The sequence below is a fragment of the Callorhinus ursinus genome, unplaced genomic scaffold (genome assembly GCF_003265705.2).
Source record: "Callorhinus ursinus isolate GAN/ISIS: 27379988/994484 unplaced genomic scaffold, GSC_fseal_2.0 scaffold9, whole genome shotgun sequence".
Classification (NCBI taxonomy): domain Eukaryota; kingdom Metazoa; phylum Chordata; class Mammalia; order Carnivora; family Otariidae; genus Callorhinus; species Callorhinus ursinus.
In genome coordinates this window covers 58,590,667-58,615,930 of record NW_027397071.1, presented here as the reverse complement: position 1 = coordinate 58,615,930, position 25,264 = coordinate 58,590,667, and the positions used below count along the sequence as shown (strand labels likewise).

The window sequence follows — 25,264 nt, the reverse complement described above, 5'->3', positions numbered from 1 at the left end:
ACTATGTGATGCACATTGACAACTAGAAGAAAATAAGTGTAATAAAAGGTCTTGTGGCAGGGTAATAAAATCATGGGTGACTTCCAGCTGCCCACTCTCCCTCACTATTTTCCATATGTTCTATAATGTTGGAATGCTCCTTGATTCACAGTGAGTCCTGAAACAAAATACTTAGCAGAGGCTTACTAATCATAACCCATTAGTAAAGATGGAGAAAAACAGGCAGATAAAATTCAGTCTAATTAATCATTTTTCTGGCCCCCACTGGCCTCTCCAGTCGTTGGGCATATTTGGGTGGTGGAGAAGATAATTAATAGCATTCAAAAACTTCCTACAGAATCTTTTGAAGCACGGATTTCATAGCAGTGCCCAGTAAGTTGTGAAGAAGGAAACTTAATGGACAAGGTTCCTCTTTAAGCCTCATTTAGAAAAACCTTAATGAAACAAACACTCCCACCTTAAAAAAAAAAAAAAGCCCACACATTCAGTTGTTTCATTTTTTTGTGTTTGTCTAAAACCAGGGCCTGATAAACTAGCAGGAACAGAGAAACTCCTGATGAGGCAGCAGCTTCCTCATCAACGGCCATTCATTCCACTTGACAAGCAAAGCCCAATGGAATGTTGTCGAAAAATGCTGGTTCTCTTTCCACCTCATCTCTCTTTGGCTTATTTGTTGCTGATCCTATGCTCCAGTTCCCCTTATGTGAATCTCCCTTGTCCTTTCATGCTTAAATTAACATCCGATTCTGGCATCTCAACCTTTTTTGATTCCTATTCTAAAAGGCCTACAGAATCGAATGAAAGCAAAGCAAGTATATGTTCAAAATAAATGAACAAAATAAAAACAAGTAAGTAAATTGTTTTATCCTTGCTGTTATTCTATGACAGATAAATGCCTTTAGGCATGCTTTATTAGATTATAGTATTATTGAGAATAACCTTCTCTCTTGGTTGATTAGGTATAGAACCTGTAACATATCACAAGGATATTAACTTTATGACTAAGGAGATAGATTTAAAATGTAAATACATTGTGCTGACTAAAGATAATGTTTATCTCTACAAAGTATATTGACTTACCATAATTTCTTCATTTTGAAGCTGCCCCTCCTTGTGGACTAGATCTAAAACACAAATTTAACAGAAATGAGTTAGGGTTCAAAATACATGAGGATAGCTACTGAAATTTATGCTCAGCAAAACATGATGTCTGGTAAACTACAGTTAGATTAGACTTACCAGGGTTTGGGGGTTAAAATTCAGTATCAAAATAGGAATATTTGATGTAAAAGGCATGAAAGATAAACTGTGAGCTCTAAAACATCTCTAGCGAGTATATACAAAAGGAAATGTAAATCAGAGTAAAAGAATATAAAATAAGGAATTGATAAAATGTGGAAATCCCTCTCAAGGATCAAGCCACTAACAGTTATTACAGGCCTGAAAGGAGCCGTCTTATTACCACTCTCATGGGTAATGACTACAGCTCTGTTTCTCACGCTGACTTTTTACTGTGATGTTGAATTATGCTGCCTGTGAATTGATCTTTTTTGTTATCCAACTTTAGAAAGCCTTTATTCATATAATTTTAAAACAGATTAACTTAGTTGGTCACGAGTTAATCATATCAAACATTCTTTTAGAAACATGAAATATTTGATTGATATAATGATAAATATTGACATTATTTAGAAATTAATTTTATTTGTATCAGAATAGCTGGTGCACATAATTTTTAAAGGCACATACTACAAAAAAGGTAGTCTCTGGGAAGTAAGATGGTGCATGACTTTCTGTTTCCTAACCTCTCTCTGAGGTAATGAATAGTAATCTGCTGCTTGATCCTTTCTTTCACCTTCAGTCCTGCTCCTGAGAGGCAAATACTTTCAACTCCTTCCGCTTTTTTTCCCCTAGAATTGTAACATGTTTATATCCCTTTTCTCGATTTATCAATGTTTTACTGACTTTATTTATTTTTTAAAAGATTTATTTATTTATTTATTTGAAAGAGAGAGAGAGAGCATGAGATGGGGGAGGGTCAGAGGGAGAAGCAGACTCCCTGCTGAGCAGGGAGCCCGACGTGGGACTCGATCCCGGGACTCCAGGATCATGACCCGAGCTGAAGGCAGTCGCTTAGCCAACTGAGCCTCCCAGGCGCCCAATGTTTTACCGACTTTATATTACGGTAGGAGGAAACTAGGTTTCTTAGATCAATATCCTCTTTCTCCTCCTCCAACTTTTCCCTCTTGCCATCCTCTCAATTTTGCAATCAATACTTGACAGTTACATTATTGCCTATGTAAATGTTATTTACTCCTGAAATAAGTATCGAATTATGATCCCATTTTCTTTCCTATACAACTCCTCCTCTACCAGGAGTTAATAATAACCTCTTCTTTCATTGCTTAGTTTTTCAGTTATGAAAAATTGGAAAATTTCACATCAAAGAAGACACAATATAATTTCTGTATATACCCATCATCTTGATTTTATCATTACTAACATTTCACTATACTTGATTTATGGAATCTTTTTTGCTAAAGTATTTTATTTTTTAAAAGTTTTTATTTGAGAGAGAGAGAGTGCAAGTGAGAGAGAGCACGAGCAGTGGGGGGAGGAGCAGAGGGAGGGAGAAGCAAACTCCCTGCTAAGTAGGGAGCCTGACACAGGGTTTGACCCCAGGACTCTGGGATCATGACCTGAGCCGAAGGCAGACGTTTAACCGACTGACCCACCCAGGTGCCCCTTGCTAAAGTATTTTAAAGAAAATATAAGACAACATGACATTTCACCTCCAAATATTTGATTATCCATCTCTCAATAATAAGGATATTTTCTTACATAATCATAATACTATCATACCAATATTAAAAAATGCTTTAATATCACATAATACCCAGTCCACATTTAAATTCCCAAATGTCCCCAAAATGTCTTTTTATAGTTGGTTTATTCAAATCAGAATTAAGTCTCCTTTAATCTTGAACTGCTTTCTTTCCCCAACACACATTTTTCCCCATGTCACTGACTTATTGAAGAGACCAGGTCAGTTTTCCTGTAGAATGTCCCACATTTTGTCATCTTGCCTCTTCATGGTTTCATTACGTTTATTCCTCTATCTTCTGTTTCCTATATACTGGAATTAGAGCTAAAGGCTTGATTATATTCAGGGTTTGAGGCATTCATCAAATGTCTGGTGATCTTTGGCTCTCTTTTGTTACTTATAAATAAATCATTTTAAAACTGTGTGCATGAGCCAGGCTCACTGACTAGGACTTCTATAGAGCTACCAAGAATGAGCTAGCCTTCGTCAGTGTCCATAGATCTTTTTTCTGGAGCCATTTGGTTTCTCCAAAAATATTTAGTCTCCTGGCTGGGGCTGTATTCTTGATTGCTGTCATAAACAGTAGAGCACAGAGGAGTTCTCACCATTCAATAAGCAGGCTTCCACTTAAATCCTGTTTTCAGCTCCACGTCTCACTTTCTCTACTATGTCTGGTCTCCCTGAGTTCTGACCTCAACATTCAGTGTCCCTTGTTATCCCTTGCAGGTGGTTTGTGGGAGGAAGGAGGAGTCATATAGCTTTGTGGGACAGGAGAACTTACCCTAGGGTCAGACACTCTGTATATAGATGTTCAACTAATCACCCTTGTTTTCTGGTCCGTGTCTCACTCGCACTTTCCATGGTACCTTCTGCCTTCAAATTCTAGACCTTCCTGGGGTTTTGTTGGGCAAACTGGCTTGCTTTACATTGATATTCTCCTTGGAGGGCACTTAGGTTATAACCTACTCCATTCAGCTACATTAATTACTTCTCTTCCATCTGTGTCCTCTCTTCCATAATATAGATGAACCCCTCACAGCCTCTTCGGTCTCCTGTTTTCTGTTTGTTTTTAGTTTTTGTCCTTGTAGGTTTATGCCTCCTTTTATTCCTTTATTATTATTTTCAGGGTATTTTGGGAAGGAAAGGAAACAGACACATGAAAACATGTTGTGTTTAACTAGAGGCAATTCTGCTGCTGACCTTTAAATAGTACCATTAGGAAAGAAGGAAAGTCAAGAAACTAATATTTATTGTCTACCATATATAGTATGGTAGATACTACGTTCACAAAAACCTTAAATGGTAGGTTACTGTCCCCATTTTTCAGATAAGGATACTGAAACTCAGAAAAATTAAGTCTTAACATGCTAACATTACATAACCAGTAAGTGAAAAAACAGTCTTGTACTGAAACCTAGGTTTTTCTAGGCTCTAAATAGAGTCACAGGAGTCATCTTTTTTCACCAAAATGCAGCCGAATTGGAAATACAGAATCAGGGACAATTCTCTACTCTCTCATGCCCAGAACAGTGCTGGTGAAAAAGCACATACCTCTTTCAATCCACGGCTCAAAATCAATTGGCTCTTTAGATGTGCTCTTTTCAATCCTCAAGGTCCTCACTGACATTGTAAGTAAACAAAATAAATAAAGTGTTAATTACCTACCTGATTTTATGTTGCTGTCCCTATATTCCTTTTTTTTCTCTGTCTGAAAGTGTCAAGCACTGGTGGGACTGTACAAAGTACTGGGATCAGAAATACATGTTCTGAAAATCATTCACATACTGTTTTTCTGTAGGGCCCTATGGTAAAATGCAGTCTTGTGTCACTGTAATCTTATAAATGTTGGCAAAGCACATAATACAAAGAGTCTTTTTGAATTTGGTGTCATCCAGTTTTTTGTGTACTGGTAATAGTAATGGTAATAATAATAATAATAATAATAATAATAATACTGTTAGTGATCTTGATCTTGGTCATAAACCTTTATGAAGAAACTACTGTGAGTCAGGCATATTTACTCATTCACTCTTGACTATAATCTTATAAGAAAAAGTATTACTAATCCACTTTACTGATGAGGAAACAGGCTTAGAGAAATCAGCACCTTAGAGAAGCCAGGCAAAGTGTTCAGTGATACAGAGCTAGTAAGGGCCAGAAGTGGAATTCAAACTTTAGGTGGGTCTGACTCCAGAACCTCTACAATTCATGACAGTAGAGACTTAACCAGAATGCAGGCATCTTCCTTCTGTATTGTTTTCTCTCCATTACCCCTAACCCAGATCCTGCTATCGCAGAACCATTCTTCTCTGTTCTGTGCCCTGGGGGGAGGACCCCTGTGGATGGCACCACTGGCTTCTGCTCAGATTTGGCCAATGGGTGGCACTGGGAGGAAACTGGAGGGCAGTGGCGAAATGAGATCACATTGTTTTTTCCCCACTCCCTTCCTGCTTCCGTGCCCTGTCTTTGACAGTGGTTGGGTCCCTTCATGATTACAGCTGCTGCCGGGCAGGCCCTTAGCCACAGACTCCAGCTCCCACTGGGCTCTGGTAACACAATTTCCATCCCTTATCCCAGGGGTGGTAATGGCTTATTGCTGTGGCCAGTTTCAGGGCATTCTCACCATCCCTGGTTTGTTCCCTTACCCAGACCATAATTTTGTAAGTAATCTCATCAATAAAGCCTTTTCATCTGGGAGGTATTCTTTCCTGCCATGATTTTATCTGAAATACTTTATCCTTAAATAAACACAAGACAGGATTAGAATGATGTTCCAAAGGGAGAGTCCCCTCCTAAATCCCTCAGAAAATGCCATTATTAATAGAAGAATAAAAATTATCCAATGCAAATAATCAAAGTTATCAGATTTTCAGAAAGAATTTGACAGAGAACCCCAAGCCAAATGAATCTGGAATAAAGATGTTGAAGAACCTAGTGTTCTGGCAAGCTGGATTCTTATGTTCATAATAGGGTTTTTTGCCAAAGATTTTCACATAGTAAATTGCATGGAAATTATTATGCGCTTTGGAAGCGTTTCAAATTTGCAATTTTAGAGAAGCTAACTGTGCTCAAGGCAGTTAACCCATACTCCCCACTTTCCCACCCCAGCCATAAAACTGGATTCCATGCTGCAAAGAAAAGTTAGTGTTTTGCCAAAGTTTATATATGTGCCCTCTACCTATGGGAAAATTAAAAGATGATGAATATTAATGTATTATTTGCTTACCAAAGTAACTTTGGATTACAAGCCTTTCAATCCTTACATGTTTGTGAAAACAAATAATGAACTCTTGGGGAAACATTCCTGTTGTGGTCCAAAATGTTTCTGGATTCCTATGGTTAATTTTAAAGAAAAAGAAAAAAGAAGAGCCAAATAAAAATACTTAATCACAAAATTCTAGTGGATAAGTATTTTAAATAAATGACCCTGGATTCTTGAAATCCCTTTCTATCTCTTCCTTCTGCCTCTAATCTCTCCCCAACTTTAATAATTCTTTACTACTAGCGGATACATTTTTTAAAAACATAGAAACAGAATTGATGTCATTCTTGTCTAAAAGCCTTCAGTGGCCCCTTAGTGCCTATAAATCTGCCCGTGTAGTATGGCATTTTACGACCCTGTATGATCTGGTCCCATTATTAAAGTACGCTGTCTCCCATCACGGTATCCTCTCCTGTTACTGTAGTCACATTGGGCCAATTAAGATTCTACAAACATGTCATACAGGCACGTTTCTGTGCTTTACTTAGTTCATGAGGTTCTCTTGACCCAAAAGCCTCTCTTCCCTTACGAGTTTATTCGCTCTTTGGTCCCATCTCTCAACCCCAACAAGTCAGAATCACCTCAGCCCTCCTTTGCACTCAGCATCCATTTTTGCATTGGTACTTATCTCCTGTGCTTTTATGGCTCCTGCTAGATGCTGAGTTCTCTGAGTCCAACCACTTTCTCTTAATTATCTTTATACCCCAGCAACTATTGCAATGGCTGACCCATAGTAGATGCACAGTAGATGTGTGTTGAAAAAAAAATGCATTCAATTTTATGTCATATATGTAATCAAATATATACATAATATATATAGTACTGTCCACAGAAATAACCATTTCTATTTTAACTATATAAGCTCCTTCTTTCTTTTTTGGATGTAAAATTTTACCTACAGTGAAATTTATTTTAAGTATACAATTCAATGAGTTTTGACAAATGTATATACTTATGTAACCATTATGGTAGGGCAACCAATACCCCCAATTAAGATAATGTAACATTTCTATTGCTCCAGAAACTTTCCTTCTCTTTCCTTCCAGACAATTCTTACCTCCCCTAGGCAACTATTGCTCTGATTTTTGTGACCATAGACTATGCCACAATTTGGTTATTCATTCTTTTAATTATTTTGTTGGATATTTGGATTGCTTCCAGCTTTTTAGTATTATGAATACGTTGTTATAAACATTCTTGTACAAGTGTTTTTGGGACATATTTTCATTCCTCTTGGGCAATTATTAGGAGTAGAATTGCTGGGTCATAGGGCAGAGGTATGTATAATTTTACAAGAAGCTGCCAGATTTCCAAAGTGATTGTACTATTTTACATTCCTACCAGCAAAGTAAGAGAGTTCTAGTTGCTCCATACCCTTTTCAGCACTTGCCTTTGTCAGCTCTTTTAATTTTAGCTATTCTAGTGCATATAAAATGGTGTTCGACAATGGTTTTAATTTGCATTTCCCTGATAACAAACGATGCTAAGCACTTTTCTCATATATATACATATAGAGACCAAAAGCTTTACTGACAACACAATTTATACATATTTTATATATGCGTTACATACTGTATTCTTACAATAAAGTAAGCTAGAGTAAAGAAAATGTTAAGTAAATCTGAAGGAAGAGAAAATATATTTATACCTCTGTACATATATTTATTGAAAAAAATCCCATGCAGTTCAAACCCATGTTATTCAAGGGTCAACTGTACTTTACTATATATTTTTGTAGGAGTCCTTTGTGAGATATATGTATTGTGAATATTTTCTCCCAATCTGTAGTCTGTCTTTCCATCTTCTTACTTGTGTCTTTCAATGAGTAGAAGTTTTATTTTTGGTGAAGTCCAGTTTTATTACTTGTTTCTTGTATGTTTAGTGATTTTTATGTCAAAGAAATCTTTGCCTGCCTCACTGTTACAAAGGTACTTTCTGATGTTTTCTTCTTAAAGCTTAGTAATTTTAGCTCCAAGTGGAGATCTATGATCCATCCTGAATTAACCTTTTTGGGCTTGGTATGAGGTAGGGGTAGAGGTTCATTTTTATCAGTGTTTATTCAGGCATTCCAGCACCATTTATTAAAAGACTTTCCTTTTCTTATTGAACTGCCTTGGTGTCTTTGCCTACAATTAATGGCCTATATATAGGTAGATCTGTCCCCTTCATCTTATTGCATTGATCTGTTTCTATATCCTTAGCCTTCTGTTGAAAATTAATTGACTTCGTATATGTGGATTTATTTCTGGGTTTTCTATTCTGTTCCATTGGTATATATATATCTATCTTTACAAAAATACCACACTATTTTGATTACTATAAGTTATTTTTAAGTCTTGAAATCAGATAACGTAAATGCTCAAACTTTCTTCTTTTTCAAATTACTTTGACCAGACTAGGCCTTTGCATTTCCATATACATTTCAGAATCAACTTGTGTTTTCTGTAAGTCAACTGAGGAACGCCTGGGTGGCTCAGTCAATTCATTGTCTGTTTTTGACTCAGGTCATGATCCTGGGTCCTGGGACTTGAGTCCCACATCGGGCTCCTTGCTCAGCGGGAAGCCTGCTTCTCCCTCTGCCTGCTGCTCCCCCTGCTTGTGTTCACACTCTTGCTCTCTCTCTCTCTCTGACAAATAAATAAATAGTAAAATCTAAAAAAAAAAGTCAATTGAGATTTTGATCGACACTGTACTGAATCAACAGGTTATTTTTGGGAGAAATTGCCACCTTAATAATACTGAGTTTTCCAACCATGAATGTAGTGTATCTTTTCATCAACTTCGTTATTTAATTTTCCTCAGCAACATTTTGTGGTTTTCACTGTAAAGGTTTTGCATATCTTGTTAAATTTATTCTTAACTCTTTTATGTTTTGACTGCTATTGGAAATGGAATTTTTTTAAACTTTAATTTCCAACTGTTTCCTGCTATTATATAGTAATACAACTGATTTTTGCATATTGGCCTTGCTAAATTTACTTATTAGCTATAGTAGGCTTTTTAAAATAGATTCCTTGTTAATATAGATTCTTATGAAACATTAAGACAATCTGTGAACAAAGACAATTTTACTCCTTTTTTAAAAAATTTATTTATTTGACAGAGAAAGAGAGAGAGCGTACAAGCAGGGGGGTGGCAGGCAGAGGGAGAAGCAGGCTCCCCACTGACCAGGGAGCCTGATGTGGGGCTTGATCCCAGGACCCTGGGGTCATGACCTGAGCTGAAGGCAGCATAACCTACTGAGCCACCCAGGCACCCCAATTTTACTATTTCTAATCCTTATGTCTTTTATGTCTTTTTTTGGCCTTATTGCATGGGTGAAAACCTCCAAAACAATGCTGAATAGGAACAGTGAGAGCAAACATTCTTGCTCCCTTTCCAATCTCAGAGGGGAAAGCATTTATTATTTCACCACCAAGCTGAACATGTTTAGTAGATGCCTTTCTCAGATTGAGGAAGTTCCCTTCTCTTCTTTGTTTGCTAAGAATTGTTATCATGAATGAATGTTGAATTTTGTCAAATGCTTTTTCTTCATCTATTGGGATGATCATATGATTTTTCTCCCTTGTTCTGGCAATGTGGTGAATTACACTCAACCTTGTATTCATGTGATAATGTGGTAAATATGCCAACCTCGCATTCCCAGGATTAATTCCATTTGCTGGATTCAATTTATAAGGATTTTTGTGTCTATGTTCATAAGGGATATTGGTCTTTAATTTTCCTTTCTTGTTTCCATGCTTTTTTTCTTTCCTTTCTTTTCCTTTCCTTGTAATGTCTTTGTCAGATTTTGGTATCAGGGCCATGCTGTTCTCATAAAAAACAATTTGAGAAATGTTTCCTGCCCTGTTTTTGAAAGATTTATGTTTTCCTCTGAATATTTGATAGAATTTAATTTATACAAGAGATACAAGACTATTCAAATTTTCTATTTCATCTTTTGTGATTTTTATAGGTTTTTTAAGGGATCAGTCCACTTAAATTGTCAAATTTATTAGCCTAAATTTGTTCTTTAATTAAAAACATTCTAAAATTGAGGTATAATTGACATATAACATATTAGTTTCAGGTATAAAACATAATTATTTGATATCCTAAATTTGTCCTTGATAGTGATTTATTAATCTTTTAGAAACTGTAGTGATGTCGCTTCTTTCATTGCTGGTACTGGTGATTTATATTTTCTCTATTCTTTCTTTGTCAATCTTCCTAGAGATTTATAACTTTTAATAAACCTTTCAGATAATCAATTTTGGCTTTGCTAATTTTTTCTAATTGTCTATTTTCTATTTTATTGATTTCTGCTCTTACCTTTGTTATTTATTTTCTTCTACTTTCTTTGGGTATAATTTGCTCTTCTTTATCTAGCTTCCTACTGTGGAAATTTAATTACTGGTTTTTAAAAATTCTTTTTAAGATAAAATATTTATGCTATAATAAATTTCCCTGTAAGCATCACTTTAGCTGCATCCACAAATGTGGATATATTGTGTTTTCATCATCATTTGGTTAGAAATATTTTCTAATATACCTTGTGATTTCTTCTTTGACTGATGGGTTATTCAGAAGTGCCATGTTTAGCCCTTTTGGCTCCCTGAGCAGTGCCTGGCAGTTGGTAAGAACAAGCGCTTTACGAAAGGTAGCAATAAGGGAGCCAAGAAGAAAGCAGTTGATACATTTTCTAAGAAAGACTGGTATGATGTGAAAGCACCAGCTATGTTCAATATAAAACACACTGGAAAAACATTAGTCACAAGAACTCAAGGAACCAAAATCGCATCTGATGGCCTCAAGGGTCGTGATTTTGAAGTGAGCCTTGCTGACCTGCAGAATGATGAAGCTGCATTGAGCAAATTCAAGCTAATTACTAAGGATGTTCAGGGCAAAAAGCCTGACTAATTTCCATGGCATGGATCTTACCTGTGACAAAATGTGCTCCATGGTCAAAAAATGGCAGACCATGATTAAAGCTCATGTTGATGTCAAGACTACTGATGGTTATTTGCTTCATCTGTTTTGCTTTTTTTTAAAAGATTTTATTTATTTGACAGAGAGAGACACAGCGAGAGAGGGAACATAAGCAGGGGGAGTGGGAGAGGGAGAAGCAGGCCTCCTCCGGAGCAGGGAGCCCGATGTGGGACTCCATCCCAGGACCCTGGGATCATGACCTGAGCCAGAGGCAGACGCTTAACAACTAAGCCACCCAGGTGCCCCTGTTTTGTGCTGGTTTTACTAAAAAACGCAATAATCAGATTTGGAAGACCTCTTATGCTCAGCAACAACACGTCCGTCAAACTTGGAAAAAGATGATGGAAATCATGACCCAAGAGGTGCAGACAAATGACTTGAAGGAAGTGGTCAACAAATTGATTTCAGACAGCATTGGAAAAGATATAGAAAAAGCCTGTCAGTCTATTTATCCACTCCATGATGTCTTCGTTAGAAAAGTAAAAATGCTGAAGAAGCCCAAGTTTGAATTGGGAAAGCTCTTGGAGCTTCATGGTGAAGGTAGTAATTCTGGAAAAGCTACTGGGGATGAGACTGGTGCTAAAGTTGAACAAGCTGATGGAGATGAACCACCAGTCCAAGAATCTGTTTAAAATTCAGACATTTAATGGTGACAAATAAAAAATCTTACTTGTGATGTTTAATTTCTGATGGTTCTTTTTAAATAATGTAGGCTTGGTGAATCAGATATTCTGAACTGATAGTGATGTGAACTTTTCTGAACTGTTGTATGGATTTTATCCATTGCTCTGTGTTACTAAATAGCTGCAAAAGAGTAGTGATCCATTTTAAGCTGTGTGATCTAGGAGTATTATAGAGGATTAATAAAAGGAAATCTTAAAAAAAAAAAGTGCCATGTTTAACTTCTAAGTTTCAGGGACGTTTTTCCAGATATCTTTTAAAAATTTACTTGTAATTTATTTATTTTTAAAGATTTTATTTATTTTTTGAGAGAGAGAGAATGAGAGATAGAGAGCATGAGAGGGAAGAGGGTCAGAGGGAGAAAGCAGACTCCCTGCTGAGCAGGGAGCCCGATGCGGGACTCGATCCCGGGACTCCAGGATCATGACCTGAGCCGAAGGCAGTCGCTTAACCAACTGAGCCACCCAGGTGCCCAAAATTTACTTGTAATTTAATTACATAGTGGTCAGAGAACAAATTCTTTTTTCTCCAGCTTTAATTTAAATTTAATTTAATCAACATATAATGTTGTGTAAGTTTAAGGTATACAACATGATTTGTTTACGTGAAATCATGACCATAATAAAGTTAGTTTACACATCCATCATCTCACATGTACCAATTTTTTGAATACATATTCCCTAAGGTATCAATCTTTTGAAATTTATTGACTTTATGGTCCAGCACATTTCAGTGAATGTTTAATGTATACTTCTTCCAAGTGTCATTGTTTGTTTGTTTGTTTTTAAAGATTTTATTTATTTATTCACGAAAGACAGAGAGAGAGAGAGAGAGGCAGAGGGAGAAGCAGGCTCCCAAGGAGCAGGGAGCCCGATGCGGGACCCGATCCCAGGACTCTGGGATCATGACCTGAGCTGAAGGCAGACGCTTAACCATCTGAGCCACCCAGGCGCCCCAAGTGTCATTGTTGATTATAGTGTTGTATAAATGTCAATTCAGTCAAGGTGACTGACACTGTTGTACAGATCATCCTATCTTTATAATGTCTTTACTACCTGTATCTTTAGGTTCTTTGTCTGGCTACTTTATCATTACTGAAAGGTGTTAAAATCTCCACCTATGATTGTGGATTTGTTTATTTCTCTCTTTCATCTGTCAGTTTTTGCTTTATGTATTCTGAAGACTATCTCTTCCTGATGAAAGAATGCTCAAACATTATAAAATGTTCCCTTTATCTCTGGAATTCTCCTCATCTTACATTCTACTCTGTCTGGTAGGGATATAGCCATATAGCCACTTTCTTATGTTTACTGTTTATAGGATACATCTTTTTCATCCTTTTATTTTCAACCTATTTGTGATTTTATAATTAAAGTACATCTCTTGCAGAGTATATACCTGTGTGTTGTATTTTTACCCAGTCTGACAATTTCTGTCAATTTCTATTATTTAGTTGAAGTGTTTATCGCATTGGCATTTAATATAATTATGGATATGGCTGGGTTTAAGTCTACCATCTTGCTATTCATTTTCTATTTGTCCCTATTTTTTTCTTGTTCTATTTCTCCTTTTCTATCTACTTTTGACTGAATAAAAAAAGCTAAAATTCCATTTAATTTTCTGTGTGTGTGTGTGTGTGTGTGTGTGTGTGTGTGGTTATTCTCAAGGTCATAAGAACCTCATGATAGTAAATTTACATTGAACTCCGTTTTTGTGCCATTATTTTCATATATTTTACATTTATACATATAACATTTATTACATATATACATAATAAATCCCACAGTACAATGTGTTTTTCCCCATTAAATGGTCAGTTGAATTTTTAAAAAATTAAAAGAAAAAGAATAGTTTTTTTACATTTATCATTTCCAATGCACTTAATTTCTTGCTGTAGGTTTAAATCTCCATCTAGTATTATTAACACTTCAACATGCAGAACTTCCTTTAACATTTCCTGTGATACAGGTCTACTTGTGGTGAATAAAATGTCTCTATTTCATCCTCATTTATGAAGAATATATTAGCTAAATACAGAATTCTGAGTTGACAGGGTTTTTTTGTTTCTTTTTCAGCATTTAAGATATTATTCCATTGTCACCTGTATTCCGTTTGTGATGCAAAGTCAGCTGTCACTGGTACTACTGTTCCCCTGTAGTTAATGTATTTTTTCTGCAGCTGTTTAAATTTTTTTTATTTTTCAGCAGATTACAGTATAGTCTCTTTGTATGTATCTTGCTTGAGGTTTCCTGAATTTCTTGAATTTATAATTTGGCATTTTTTAATAAGATTGGAGAACATCCAGCCAAAAAGTAGAAATAACCTAATATCCACCAGCTAATGAATGGATAAATAAAATGTGCTATAGCCATGAAATGGAATATTATTTGTCAATAAAAAGGAATGAAGCACGGAGATGTGTTATAACATGGGTGAACCCTGAAAACATGTAAATGAAAGAAGGTAGTCACAAAAGACCATATATATGATTCCATTTATGTGAAATCTCTGAACAGGCAAATCTATAGAGATATAAAGTAGATTAGTGAGCACCTAGGGTTGGTGGTGACAGGGGAAATATAAGGTGACTGCAATGGGTTGCAAGGTTTTGTTGGGGGTAATGAAATGCCCTAAAATTGATTGTGGAGATGACTGCATAACTAAATATGCTGGAAGCCAATAAACTGTACATTTTAAATGGGTAAACTGCACACTATGTGAATTATCTGTCAATAAGGCTGTTACCAAAAACAAAACAAAACAATACAGGTCCAATGCACAATTCTGGATTTTTTATACTATGCTTACTATTTCACAATTTATTTTTTATTTATATTTATATGGTTTTAAGTTTTATTTATTTAAATGACTTTTAACTGCCCTCTGTTTCTCAGGTGATTTTAATGAACATGACCAATATAACAACATCAAATAGTATATAGAGATGTACTGGTTTTAAAAATGACATGGGGCAGGGGTGGCTTGGGTGGCTCAGTTGGTTAAGCGTCTGACTCTTGATTTGGGCTCAGGTGATGATCTCAGGGTGGTGAGATCAAGCCCCATGTTGGGTTCTGTGCTCAGCATGGCGTCAGCTTAAGATTTTCTCTCTCCCTCTGCCTCTGCTCCTCCCCTTGGTCACACACTCTCTTTCTCTCTCAAAATAAATAAATAAAATCTTTAAAAAGTGACATATATGAGTATACAGTCAATTAATCTATGACAAAAAAAGGCAAGAATATGCAATGGGAAAAAGAGAGTCTCTTCAACAAATGGTGTTGGGAAAACTGGTCAGCTAAATGCAAAAGAATGAAACTGGACCACTTGATTACACCATACCTAAAAATAAACTCAAAATGGGTTAAAGACCTGAATGTGAGACCTGAAACCATAAAATTCCTAGAAGAAAACATAGGCAGTAATGTCTTAACATCTGTCATAGAAACATTTTTCTAGATATGTCCCCTCCGACAAGGGAAACAAAAGCAAAATTAAACTATTGGGACTACACCAAAATAAAAAGCTTTTACACAGTGAAGGAAACCATCAACAAAATAAAAAGACAACCTACCGAGTGGGAGAAGATATCTGCAAATGATATATGCAATAAGAGGTTAATATCCAAAATATAGAAAGAACTTATACAACTCAACAGCAAAAACCCCCAAATAATCCAATTAAAAATGGGCAGAAGACGAGCAGACATTTCTCCAAAGAAGACATACAGATGACCTAACAGACACATGAAAAGATGCTCAACATCAGTAATCATCAGGGAAATGCAAGTCAAAACCACAATGAGATATCACCTCACACCTGTTAGGATGGCTAAAATCAACAACACAAGAAACAAGAGGTGTTGGCAAGGATGTGGAGAAAAAGGAACACTCATACACTGTTGGTGGGAATGCAAACTGGTGCAGCTACTGTGGAAAACAGTATGGAGGTTGCTCAAAAGACTAAAAATAGAATCACAATATGATCCAGTAATTCCATCACTGGGTATTTATCCAAAGAAAATGAAAACACAAATTTGAAAAGATATATGCACCCCCATGTTTACTGCAGCATTATTTACAATAGCCAAGATATGGAAGCAACCGAAGTGTCCATCCATAGATGAATGGATAAAGAAGATGTGGTATACATACAGTGGAATAATACTCAGCCATAAAAAAGAATGAAATCTTGTCATTTGCAACACATGGGTGGAGATAAAGAGTATAACACTAAGTGAAATAAGTCAGTCAAAGAAAGACAAATACCACATGATTTCACTCATATGTGGAATTTAAGAAACTAAACAAATATGAAAAAAAAAACCAGACTCATATATAGGGAACAAACTGGTAGTTGCCAGAGGGGAGGTGGGTGGGGAGATGGATGAAATAGGTGAAGGGGATTAAGAGTATACTTGTGATGAGCACTGAGTAATGTACAGAACTGATGAATTATTATATTTTACACCTGAAACTAATATAACACTGTATGTTAATTATACTGGAGTTTAATAAATAAATAAATAAATAAATAAATTTTTAAACGACATATAACTGAATTCTCATAGTTAGGTATAATGAAGTCATAAAAATGGTAGTTTTCAGGGCGTCTCGGTGGCTAAGTCATTAAGCGTCTGCCTTTGGCTCAGGTCATGATCCCAGGGTCCTGGGATCGAGCCCCGTGTTCGGCTCCCTGCTCAGCAGGAAGCCTGCTTCCCCCTCTCCCACTCCCCCTGCTTGTGTTCCCTCTCTTGCTGTGTCTGTCTCTGTCAAATAAATAAGTAAAATCTTTAAAAATAAAAAAATAAAAAAATTTAAAAATGGTAGTTTTCTTTTAAAGATTTATTTATTTATTTTAGAGAGAGAGCACGCATGTGAGAGGGTGGGGGTGGGGGAAGGGGCAAAGGGAGAGGGAGAGTTTCAAGCAGACTCTGCACTGAGCATGGAACCCAGTGCGGGGCTTGATTTCATGACCCTGAGATCGCAACCTGAGCCAAAATCAAGCATCTGATGCTTAACCCACTGCACTACCCAGCTGTCCTAGTAGTTTTCTTTTAAATAAGGCTTTACAGCTAACAACCGTTTAACATCTATTATCTCATGTGATTTTTTTCACAACTCTGAGGTAGTCAGGGAAGGTGGTGTTATCCCCATTTTTCAGATCAGAAAAGTGAGGCTCAAAGAGTAACACATATGCTTTTAGTCCAAGGTAATATATATAGTTCACTTAACCAGGAATTTTAACTGTAAATCTAGTATTCTACATTATGCTGAAAGGACTAATTCTCTCTCTTCTACTTTTTCTCTTAACTCATTTTTTATTCTAGTGTAGAACTTCCTTTCTCCTTTTCATTGACATATTAAATACCTGAGGGCGAAAGTAGAGTCAAAGGCAAGCAGAAATATAATCACTTTCTTTAACTCTTATTTCTGAGGAAATTGAGAGTTGGGAGACCTATCTAATGGGGGCAATCTTATGGCATTGTTTTCTCCAAATAATTCTACAGTTACTTCCATTTAGACAAACCAACTTAGGAGCAGAGATTAATTTTTAATACTACTATATAAAGTCTAATTGTACTTGTTGGAAATACATATACATTAAAAGTCTCTGATGTGTTCTGTTATCAGGTCAGTAACTATTTTTATTCTATAGAATTTTCTGTACTAAGGGTTTTGTCCAATATAAATGTTATGTCCTTAATCATTCATTAATATGGACTGATCTTTGGAAAGATCTCTGTTTCTTTTTTTAAAAATTTTAAAAAAGATTTTATTTATTTATTTGGGAGAAAGACAGGGAGAGACAAATAAATAAAATTTATTTATCTGGGGAGACAGATAGTGGGGGAGGGACAGAGGGACAAGCAAACTGCCTGCTGAGCCTGGAGCCCAAAGCGGGACTCGATTCCAGGACCCTGAGATCATGACCTGAGCCAGAAGTCAGATACTTAACCGACTGAGCCACCCAGGTGTCCCAGAAAGATCTCTATTTCTGAAAACAACTTAAGGTAAATCTCATTATACCTGTGTATCATCACAGCAGTTCCCACATTAATCTCTCTACTCTGAGACAGAGTGGGATAAATAGCTATTACCTGAATTTCAGGAAGTAACAAACTAAGAAGGATTAAGAGGCACAGGTGAAAAAACAGATGTTAAGTTTTGGATTCAAACCTAAAGTTTGGGGGCGCCTGGGTGGCTCAGTCATTGGGCGTCTGCCTTCGGCTCAGGTCATGATCCCAGGGTCCTGGGATCGAGCCCCGCATCGGACTCCCTGCTCAGCAGGAGGCCTGCTTCTCCCTCTCTCACTCCCCCTGCTTGTGTTCCCTCTCTCGCTGTGTCTATCTCTGTCAAATAAATAAATAAAATCTTTAAAACAAACAAACAAACAAACAAAAAAACCCTAAAGTTTGAGTTATCATAGTATAATACAAAGAACCCCAAACTGGGAGTTAGAAGACATGGGGTTAATCTTGATTCCACCACTTGGTTATCTGTGTAATTTTGAACGAGTCATCTTTACCTCCGATAATCCTTTCCTCATCTTTAAAATAAGGTTGAAAACACATTTTTAATACATTTTGCCTCTTATTTCCCAAGCTTATGGTGAGGGTCAAATGACATAACATCTATGAAATGATAAAGCCCTATGTGAATATAAAATAATACATGCATATATACATATATATATGTATGTTTGTGTGTGTGTATACTCAGCTACTTTCCAGTATTAATTGAATTTGACTGATATTTGATGATCTAATTCAACAAGCTACTCAACAACTATTTTAAGACATTCAGGAGTCAAAGATGAGTAAGTCATAGTCTCTAACTTCTAGGAATTCATAGTTAAGAGAGGATACAAATAATAAATAATTATACAATAAAGGGATAAAAAGGTAATAGATGCATATACTAAATTCTTTTAGAGTCTGATGAAAAGGTAAACTAATCCTACATGAGGCCAAAGGGACAGATGTCAGAGAAGAGATAACAATTAGGCTTAAAGGAAGAGGTTAGTTGCTAGAATTTTATCCAGATACATGGAATTCACTATAGAACACAAAAATACCACAAGATCTGTGTTATAACTGGCTCTGCTTTCAGCAGTTAAAACTAGTACTTGACCTCTTTAGAATTCTCTTACCATAACTCTAAAATGAAAGGTTTAGATAAGATAAATTCCTAAGTCTGAATCAGCTCTAAAATTATATGATTCTGTGAATCAAACTTTGGTCATTGTACAGATACCAAGAAAGAGAAATCAAGAGAGTAATAAAATAGTCACAACTATCAAAAAAGGAGTTTTTCCATTAACTATTTTTCCTTGGAATTTAAAAATCCAAGAATGATATTTATCTCTACTTTGAATAAGCTCTAACACAGTAAAGAGAGGAAACTGGAAGGAAATCAAGAAACTGAGAACCAAACAATGCAGGTAGAGAGCAGGAAGTCAAGCCTTCAGTTCAGCAAAGATGTTGCTTAGACCGCTAAGGAAATAGGCAATAATGAGAAATTATAATGTTTTTCTTCCTATTTACTAAAATAAACTTGGAATAAAATCACAACCAGATACTACAATGTACTCTTTCCTAAAATGAGACAGTTGTTGTTTAAAGTTTTGCCTTGTTAAACCGCTTCTTAAAAAACTGTATAAAAGGTCAGTTTAAAAATTATAAAGAAAAGGATCAAAAACCTAAATATGCACAACTGAATTTGTTTCAGGAATGGTACCAAAGGTGGATATTGTCAAGTAATATACTTCACCAAACATTTATTAAACTATGTTTAAAAGTTCTAGTTGTTGTAAAGCATAGTCCCAGTACTGAAGGGGTTCACTGACCTAATATCAAGACTTTAAGGAAGAAAAAATAGTAACTCTTACCCATCAATAATATTTTCAGGTGGATGTTTTTCATCACTTGATGTAGCTAAAATCACTTCGGTCCCCTCAGAACTCGAACACAGATCAATTTTTCTCATCTTAAAGTGTTTAACCTGCAAATAAAACAATAATAACAAAAGCAAATTCTTGGTTCTCTGAACTTTATCCGAGAAAAGGGAGAGAGAAAGCCTGTTGCCTAGCACACAGCTTAACAACCAAGCTATTCAACAAGTGGGAGGGACTCTAACATGTTTATTTATGTAAGTAAACTTCTAACCTCCCCCAGGAATAATCTGTAAGATAATGATTATTTCCACTATTCTACTCCACAAAACAAGACACTAACTACTCTGACATCATTTTTCTGATTCTAAAATTAAAAGTCCTCAATAATGATAGAGAAACAGTTAACAGGCTAAGGTAACACGAATTAATGGGTAAATTTAATAAAATTATTTATATTGTTATATTTCTGAAATTTAAAAAAAATCTGGAGCATATAAAGATGTTTTCGTGATTGGTTTTATTTTTTCTTTTTTAAAGTAGGCTCCATGCCCAGCACAGAGCCCAACTCGGGGCTTGAACCCATGACTGTGAAATCAAGAGTCAGATGCTCAACCAACTGAGCCACCCAGGTGCCCCACGTGACTGTTAATCCATACATTTATCAACTGAAGTAGCAAATAATATTATTCACATGCTAAAAAATACCTTACCATCATTATTTTTTGAAGCAGAATGTAAAATAAGAGAGAAGACAAACTTTGCTTATTTTTAAATCTATACCAGTCATTTGGGTCATGGATTTAAAGACATTTCTACTGTATGGTAATATTTCAAGTTTAATAAAAATATTCTGAAAAGATAAGGACCTTGGTGGATTAGACAGAGAAGGCGAGAGAAGATTCTATCAGATCTCACCCACCCTCCTCCTTGATCTGGTGGTGACAGGACACAAACCAATATACAGATGCAAAGTGACTGTGGAAGCTGTATCTATAAAGAATTAAAAGACAAAGAGTGTTTGGAAAAAGGAGGAAGGCTTCCAATATGCCTCATACCCTGGCCTCCGGCTAACTTTTTAAAAAAATGAAACTATTTCAAATAAATAATAAACAAAGCACAGAGAGTATCACATATACTAAACAACTATGTACCCACTGCCTGGATTTAATAAATGTTAACATTTTTGCCCATTTCCTTCCTTGTCCAGAGGTAATAGCTATTCTGAAGTTTATGAATATCTCTTTACTATATTTTATACTTTTATCATATACATATCCATAAACGATATGTACTGTCCTTTTAAAACTTAGATGATTTCTCGCTATATATATCCTTATACTACTTGCTTTTTTCATTCAATATTATGTTTTCAAGTTTTTATCATGTTGATACATGTAAACCTACTTTATTCACTTTAACTGCTGTCAGGTATTTCTCCATTTCTCTAATGATAAATATTTAGGTGTTTCCAATTTTTTGCTATTATAAACAAATTTGAAATGTATACCTTTGTGTATGTATCCTTATCATTTGTGGGAGGGAAGTCTTTATGATAAGAGTATCTTTTTTTACAGAAGTAAAACTGCAGAAACTTAGAATCAGCATATCTTCAAGTCAGTAATTGATCAATTTGATCTTGAAATTTTAACAATTTACACTACCATCTGCAGTGTTTGAGAGTTTCTGCTTCCTCATACTCTCACCAACTTGGTATTATTAGATATTTTGGCTTTAGCCCATCTCATTGGTGTGAAATGGTATCTCAACAGGTTATAATTTGTATTTCCATGATTATTAGTGAGGTTGAATACTGTTTCATATGATTATGAGCCATTCAGGCCTCTTTTTCTGTTATTTGCTTTTCCTCATCCTTTGCTCATTTTGCTATTGGGGTGCTTTTTAAAATTTTTTTGTCTTTTTCTTTTTGGTTTGTAGGAATTTTTAAAATAAAACATTCTGGATACAAATCCTTTGTTATATGTGTTGCATGTATCTTCTACTACTCTGTAGCTTGATTTTTCTTTTTAACTTTGTTTTCTTGTGCATTTCCCCACCCCCACGCACTTTTTTTTATTACTGAACTATAACATACATAAAGAAAAGAACACAAATCAGAATTATATAGAGCGATAAATCTTCACAAAGTTAACACACCCAGGTAATCACCACCCAAGGTAAAGAAATAGAATATTACCAGCACTTGAGAAGTTCTCTGCATGCCCCCTCCCAATCACTTCCCTCCCTCCTCCCCAACATAAGCATGGTCCTTATTTCTAACAGATTAATTTTGCCTGAAATTTATATACATAGAATCATATAGCTTGTACTCATTTGTATCTGGTTTCTATCACCCATTACGTTTTTGAGACTTAGCCATATTGCTGTGTCACAGAGTTAAAGTGCAACTAAGTAAAGTGAAGTAAAATTATAACCCAGCCCCAACCCATCTCAAACCCTAATAAGATCAAAGAAACCATCCCCTAAGTGGAGCTTCACAGGAAACTGGGTGTATGAACTGAAAAGCAAAGAAAGATTTCTTTGATCTTGGGTACTTAGATCCCAAACCCCTGATGGAGGGAACTGATCTCACTCCCAAATATTTGAAATCAGAGGTAAACTGAAACTATTTAAATAAAACTACCAGTCAGTCCAATTCCTAGGTGGACTGAAGTGATCTGCCCCTTATCCTGGCTGTGGGGCAAAGAAAATGGTGAGTTCTCTCTGGGAAAAGTCATTTTCTACTTCAGTGTCTATTATTCTTTTAAACACAACATCCAATGTACAAAGTCACTTCAGCAGATGTATAGATGATCCAAGTATTGGAATTAGCAAAGATAGCTACTATGAATCTGTTAGATAATTTAGTGAAAAGATGGACAAAATGGGTGAATAGAAAGGGAATTTTAGCAGAGAAATGGAAACTCTAAAAAAGAACAAAATGAAAATTCCAGAACTGAAAAGTATAGTATCTCAAATAAAGCATTCATTACATGGGCTTAGCATCAGACTGGACTCAACATAAGAATGGGCCAGTAAACTTAAACATAGGTCAACAGAAATGATCCAAAATGAAACATAGAGAAAAAATGAAAGTAGCAGAACAGAGCATCAGATACCTGTGAAACACTACCAAACTATTCAGAAATATATGTAATACATGTAATACATAAGGAGAAGAGAAAAGGAGTAGCTTAGAAGAAAAATCTGAACAGATACAGCTGAAAATTTTCCAAAGTCTATGAAAGACATAAACCCAAGATCCAAGAAGCTCTTGAACCCTAACTTGGATAAACACTACAAAGAAAACCCCACTTAGACACATCTTAGTCAATCACTGAAAATTAAAGAAAAGATAAATTAAAAGTAGTCAAAGCAAAAAACACATTATGTTTAGGAGAACAAGAATAAAAATTGTCTTCTCATCAGAAACAATGGAAGCCAAAAGTCAGTGGAATGACATCTTTAAAGTGCTAACAGACAAAATACAGAATTCTACATCCAGCAAAAATATCCTTTGCAAGTGAAAGCAAAATATAGGCATTTTCAGGCAAACAAAAGCTGAAAGTATTTGTTTTCAGTGAACACACTCTACAAAAAATTGGAAAATTTTCAGCTATATGGGGTAGGGGGGGCAGAGGGAAAGAGACAAGCAGCTCTGAGCTGAGTGCGGGGCCAACGGGGGGGGGGGGGGGGGGTTTGATCTCACAACCTTGAGATCATGACCTGAGCAGAAATCAAGAGTTGGATGCACAATGGACTGAGTATCTGGTTTTATAATCAAGATTGTACTCCCAACATAAATAAGTTACAGAGCTTCCCCCTTGTCTAGTTGTTGGAGCAATTTGTAAAAGAGAGAGGTTATTTGATCCTGTAAACCTGGTAAAATCTTTGTAGATAGATTTTTTTTTACTATTTCAAATTCAACTGTTCTTTTCAGGTTTTCTACACCATCTTAGGTCAATTTTGAAATTTATATTTTGTAGAAATATTACCTATTTCTTCTTAATTTTTATATTTATTGGCATAAAGTTCATTTTTATTGTAATTTTAACATCTAGCATGATAGTGTTAAAAGCCATGGTAAGACTGGTCAAGAAAAAAGGCATGTATTCTAACATTTTCTATTTGTGCCTCTTCTCTTGGCTTTTTTCTTGCATTTAATACTATTGATACTCGAGAACTAGTGTTAGATGAACATTGTTAGTACTTAGTTTGAAGAAACATGGTAAATTCCTAGAAATACAGATTGATGAACCTCGATGTTAATTCTCAACAAAATTCTAAAATTATTAAATTTCATTAAATACAAAATATATGTAAAATGATATATATAAAATATATAAAATGATAGCCCTGAAAACATAAACAAGATAGTAGTAAAATAGAAAGCAGCAGTAACATTGGTTCACAAAGGTTATGCCAAGAAATGTGTAGACATTTCTTTTTGCTGTTTGATAGAGTTAGTACCAATTAGGGACATGTTCTGAATATTTCAACAAAATTTCAGACAAAGCTTCTTAAGATTCCATATGGACCAGATGGAGAAATGTAGGTTGGGTGACAGGCAGTACTTTAGGTAAATTTTTATAACTCTTTGAATGGCTATGCTCAAAGAATGATGATTAATGGAACAAAATGAACTGTGGAAGACCTCTGTCCTTATGCCATTCAACATTTTTATTAATTAAAGATAGAAAAAGTATTCTTATCAATTTTGCAGATGACACAAAGCTGGGATGTCAGCTAATATGCTAGATGACAGAATTAGCACACAAAGATCTGAGCAAGAAAGAAAGATGGGATATGATGAATAATATATTTAATAAGAATAACAATAAAGGCCTAGACTCAGGCTTAAAAAGTCAATCACACAAAGATTGGTCTTGATTGGGGTTGGCAAACTACTGCTTATGAGCTAAATCTAGCCTGCCACCTGTTTTTGTATGGCCCATGAGTTAAGAATGCTTTTTATTTTAAGATACTTTTAAAATTAAAATAATATTTTGTGACACATGAAGATTATATGAAATTATATGAAATCCATACTTCAGTATCCATAAATAGTTTTATTGGAACTTGGCCATGGTCATCCATATATACACGTATAAATACTATACAAAGTAGTTGATGGCTACTTTTGTGTTATAGTGACACAGTTGCTATGATAGACTATAAGGTTCATAAAATCTAAAATATTTATTATCTGGCCCTTTACAGAAAAAGTTTGCTGACCCTTGATCTAGATGTGTAAAACATATAGGTTTGGCTCATTACAAAGTCACACTATAAGGCAAGAGTGTATTGTATTTGCCCCCAAAGGTAAAGGAATACAATCTTAGATTATATTAACAGAGTTGAGGAGGAGCTACATCCATCAAAATTTTTAGATACCAGGGCACCTGGGTGGCTCAGTCAGTTAAGCGTCTGCCTTCAGCTCAGGTCATGATCCCAGGGTCCTGGGAGCAAGCCCCACATGGGGCTCCCTGCTCAGTGGGGAGTCTGCTTCTCCCTCTCCCTCTGCCACTCCCCTGCTTGTGCTCTAATAAATAAAAAAAATCTTAAAAAAATTTTTTTTTAGATACCAACTAAGGACCAGGCACTGTGCTTGCTAATAATGCAAAGGTGACTACTACCTAAGA

General features: G+C 35.6%; 1 protein-coding gene and 1 pseudogene across 9 annotated transcripts in view; one reads left to right on the top strand and one right to left on the bottom strand.

The window, feature by feature from the left end:
- The window catches only part of IFT25 (intraflagellar transport 25), a 65,918-nt gene that overhangs the window by 37,909 nt on the left and 2,745 nt on the right, over nt 1–25,264 (bottom strand). For 5 of the 9 annotated variants that reach the window (XM_073896716.1, XM_073896719.1, XM_073896714.1 and 2 more), the window contains exons 2-5: nt 19,620–19,732; nt 6,051–6,157; nt 4,376–4,444; nt 1,081–1,124 (exon numbers count right to left, since the gene is read on the bottom strand). In XM_073896716.1, coding sequence (XP_073752817.1) covers nt 1,081–1,124; nt 4,376–4,444; nt 6,051–6,157; nt 19,620–19,717 — 318 coding nt within the window. In that variant the 5' untranslated portion in view covers nt 19,718–19,732. Of the gene's footprint in view, nt 1–1,080; nt 1,125–3,605; nt 3,933–4,375; nt 4,445–6,050; nt 6,158–19,619; nt 19,733–20,544; nt 20,616–25,264 lie in introns of all 9 variants that reach the window. The other 4 variants (XM_073896717.1, XM_073896715.1, XR_012379474.1 and 1 more) reach the window with 3 other exon arrangements.
- On the top strand, nt 10,230–11,840 carry LOC141373453 (small ribosomal subunit protein eS1-like; annotated as a pseudogene).